Source organism: Echinops telfairi, unplaced genomic scaffold, assembly GCF_000313985.2.
Source record: "Echinops telfairi isolate 266 unplaced genomic scaffold, ASM31398v2 ScPeMD7_7475;HRSCAF=8513, whole genome shotgun sequence".
Taxonomy (NCBI): Eukaryota; Metazoa; Chordata; class Mammalia; order Afrosoricida; family Tenrecidae; genus Echinops; species Echinops telfairi.
The window spans coordinates 20,725,992-20,729,932 of record NW_022111379.1 but is presented as its reverse complement, the minus strand read 5'-3'; the positions used below and the strand labels follow the sequence as shown (position 1 = coordinate 20,729,932).

Genomic DNA, 3,941 nt, shown 5'->3' with positions numbered 1-3,941 from the left:
TGTGGTAGTTATATAATTGTCAATAAGCCCATCTCCAGAGGGAAGTCAGAAATGATCATTTCTCTGGGGGTGGAAGTGTTGGTGTTTACTAAATAAGCACTGGAAACACTAAGACCAATTATCTTTGTGTGTGCCCTCCAGAAATGCCTTCCACCTGCAGCTCCCTAACCAGCAGGCCTGTCTTCTGGTTCAAACCTAAATACTCCTTAGGTGCTAAGGCAAACTATTTACACCACCCAGGGACTTACCCCTTTGAATTAAGTGTTACTAAGGGGATTGTGTCTTTCCTGGAGAATGTCACGCCTATCAATCTGTTGAGATGCCATGGTGACCAGCAAGGACTTCTCTAGTGAGATATGCAAATAACCCCAGAAACACATCGGGGTTCTATTTGCTGTCCTTGGGTCCAGGGGTCAGCATCTCAATTGGGAGAATAAGGGAGTAGTTTATCTTGTCCGGGAAATCACTGCTAGCACACAGCATTTCACTATTTGCCTGAAAGTGGCCAAAAAAAAAACAAAACTTCTCTTTGTGGGTCACATGACCCTACCAGCTCTCAGGGCGGATCCCTTCCTACAAGGGTGCTGTAAGGAGTCTCTGGAATCCGTGGGGTTTTTCTCTGAAACTTCCGAAGGAAAGCAGGTGGATGGATACATAGGCATGGCCTTCCTCCGACTGCCCTTTCTGGCCTTCTTGAGCTTCACCTCGGGCTGTCACCATAGGCTCTGTCACTGCTCTAACGGGGTTTTCCTGTGCCAGGAGAGCCAGGTGACAGAGATTCCCGCAGACATCCCCAGGAATGCTGTTGAACTGTGAGTAACCCGGGAATGGGAACAGCTGCGTGGTGGGGTCCCATTATTATGGTTACGTTAGAGTCATATCTATTAGTCTGAAATCGCCTGGCCAGACCAAAAACGGAAATAAGACAAACTTCTTCAGTCTGACACTTCAGCCCCTGTCTTCCCAATGATCTTAGGCGCGAACGTCAGCATTTGTCTGCGTGGGAACCTGAATTCAAAGGCAAGGGAAGATTTTTGTCTTTTCTATATTTGCTCTTGGGTTCCATACACCTTTGGTGGAATCAGGAAAATAAAAAGAAAGTGAAGTAGAAACTTAGAAGACTTAGACCAGAGGCAGAAAGGAAGACTTTGATCTTAATGGAATACACAATTTGTGTCTCCTGAGGGCACTGAATTCAAGAGGGCAGAGAGTGCCAGAGTCAGCTGCACTCTGAAGACAGCAGCAAATAGTTTTTGAATGAGATTCTCCTTTCTGAGGCAAAAAAAAAAACAGAGGGAGAGGGGGAGGAGTGTGAAGAAAGGAAAAAGGGAGGCAGTGGTGGAGGGAGAAATGATAATGTTTACGACGTGGGAAAATGCGATTTTGGAGAGTAAAGCTGATTGCTCACACAGTCACAGTGAGTCCAGTTAGAGCCAAAGTCAAAAATCGAGTCTTTTAATTTAACAATCTACTGATTTTGCTTCCAACCCACGTGCTGATTGTGAGAGAGCTGTATTGTGACATGGCTGTGTAAGGTCCTGTGCAGTCTCTTGGGCATTGGTGAATTGTGACTCTTCTTATTATTCGAGGGTTATTAAACATAAGCTCGTGTCATAGAGACCTGTTTAAACCATTGCCCTCTAAAGATATAACTCTTTACGGGAGATGAATGCTTATCTTTCTCCTGTGGAACATCTGGTGGTTCAGACTGCTTTGTTGTAAGCATCCCAACACATAATCCACTTCCCCACCACGGCTCTTGTGAAGCTATTAACAACTCCTGTTTATTACAGAAAGTGATCGTCTTTTCAGTGTGTTGTGTACACTCAAATATGTTAGGGTCGGGATTCAGACTCTTAACTAGGGACACGTTTTCCCCCTGGACAAGATTTTCCCTGGTGTGACCGACTGCCTACCAGCTTGTCCCTTGATATTACATGTCTTTAATTTTCAGCCAGAGGCAGCAGTGGTGGCAGGAAAAATAACTGGTGAGCTCTGTGTTTTGGCTACACAACCTCAGATGAGACAGATAATCCTGATTATGTCAAGGAATGTGCCGATGCAAAAGGACAGTCTGGTTTATTAAATCATAAACACAGAGAGAAACAATGTACCCAAACTCCTAGATGAAGTCACTTATCCCTAAGAGACTAGACAATTACTTAACCCCTTCTGAGTCTGCTAGATGGGAATCTTGTGAAAACTAAGGAAGATGATGCTTCTCCTACATCTGTTGGCTGTGCATCAAATAGTGCCAAAGGGTTGCTTAAGAAAAGAAGTCTTCTGAAGGTATAATTGCAATGTGATACTCTTCCTTGCCCCACATTGCCACACCCCTTCCACTGTCAATTGTCTGTTTCTGAAATCTCTTTAAGAAGGAAGAGATTGAGAGATAGTCTCATTTTGGGTAGGAAACATACGCTTCATAAAAGGAAAACTGCAGCTTCAAATCTCAGAGAGTATGTGTATATATGCGTGTGGGAAGGGGGAGACTATGATTCTAAAAGCCAAATTTACTCATACTAATATGCAAATGAACAATACACCTTTCTGCCAAAAATAAATGTATACCTGAAGGAAAAGAACACAAGGCATTACAGTATTAGGGAAAAGCTTATGAGGGTGAGCTGTTAAGCAGAGAATCATAAACACAGTGTGTTCTTAGCAAAAGTTAGCTGTAGGTTAAGCCTTTACAGAGGTGTATGCAATAGAGGACATAGCTGGAAAACATCAAGAAGGGGAAAGAAAGTGGCTTTCATTTAAACCTACTCCTCATTATGCAATATTTTCTACTTATGATAATAATTTTAAAAATTACCATATGCATTAACAATGTTCATCTGGCTGCAAGAAATGCTGAGGTATGAGATATGAGTAACACTGGCTAGGATAGTTAGATGAGGCAATCACAGGGCTAGGCTATGATTCTCAGTGGTTTGTCAGTAGTGTCGTGATGTAGTTTGTTAGTTATGCAATGATGTAATCATTCTTCATTTTGTAAGATGATACAGTCATCCTCCATTTTGTGGTAGTTATATAATTGTCAGTTTAAGGATTAAGTGTGTAGGGGTGGGGTCTAGCCTGTCAATCAGGTCATAAACAATGAGGCTTCTGTTGGGCATAGCCTTCCCCTAAGGATTCTGGGAATTCTGGTATTTTCTTCCTTGGAGGTGGGAGACTCTCTGCTCACACCCTGGGAGACATAGCAGCTGACAAGATACTTAGACCCACCCTGATGCAGCCGTGGGTGCTGGAGAAGCCATTATGGTACCTTGGGAGTGGGGTACTGGAGAAACAAATCATAAAGCTGGAAAGGAGATGCTTATTTGACTTCTGCCTCATAGTAGTGTTTCATCTTGGGCTAGCCAGAATTCAGATATATCCTTGCAGTTTGCTGAGTTGTTTTAGGAAAGAATATGGGAAGTTACAGTTTTGATTATTGTGTTTTATTGTAGTCTTTGGTTATTCCTGTTTGAAATGCTGAGAATGGGTGTGATTAATATATATTTTGAGCTCAAGGGTAGAAATCGCCATTTGACTTTCTCAGAGACCATGCTGGTTAGAGAAAGTGGTTGACAAAACGTCAAAATGGCAGGCGGAAAACCTAACCCTGGCAGAGGCCTAATCCCATATTTTTGTATAAATAAAATAGTTTAGATAAGGATTTAGATAAGCTAAATAAGGATTGAACTTGACTATTTTAAGAATTGAGTTTAGTATCTGATTCTATGTTGCTTATACAGATTTCCTCTGTTTAATATTATTGATATAATGATTGATAGAAATGGTTTTTTTTTGTTTGTTTGTTTGTTTTGCATTTTAGTGTTTTTTTTAATCATTTTATTAGGGGCTCATACAACTCTTATCACAATCCATACATACATCAGTTGTGTAAAGTGCATTTGTACATTCATTGCCCTCATCATTCTCAAAACATTACC

At 41.5% G+C, this 3,941-nt stretch overlaps 1 protein-coding gene across 2 annotated transcripts in view; it reads left to right on the top strand.

The window, feature by feature from the left end:
- Window positions 1-621: 621 nt before the first annotated feature.
- Window positions 622-3,941, top strand: part of FSHR (follicle stimulating hormone receptor) — a 284,860-nt gene continuing 281,540 nt past the window's right edge. For both annotated transcript variants that reach the window (XM_045285748.1, XM_004699745.2), the window contains exon 1: window positions 622-812. In XM_045285748.1, coding sequence (XP_045141683.1) covers window positions 661-812 — 152 coding nt within the window. In that variant the 5' untranslated portion in view covers window positions 622-660. The remainder of the gene's footprint in view (window positions 813-3,941) is intronic.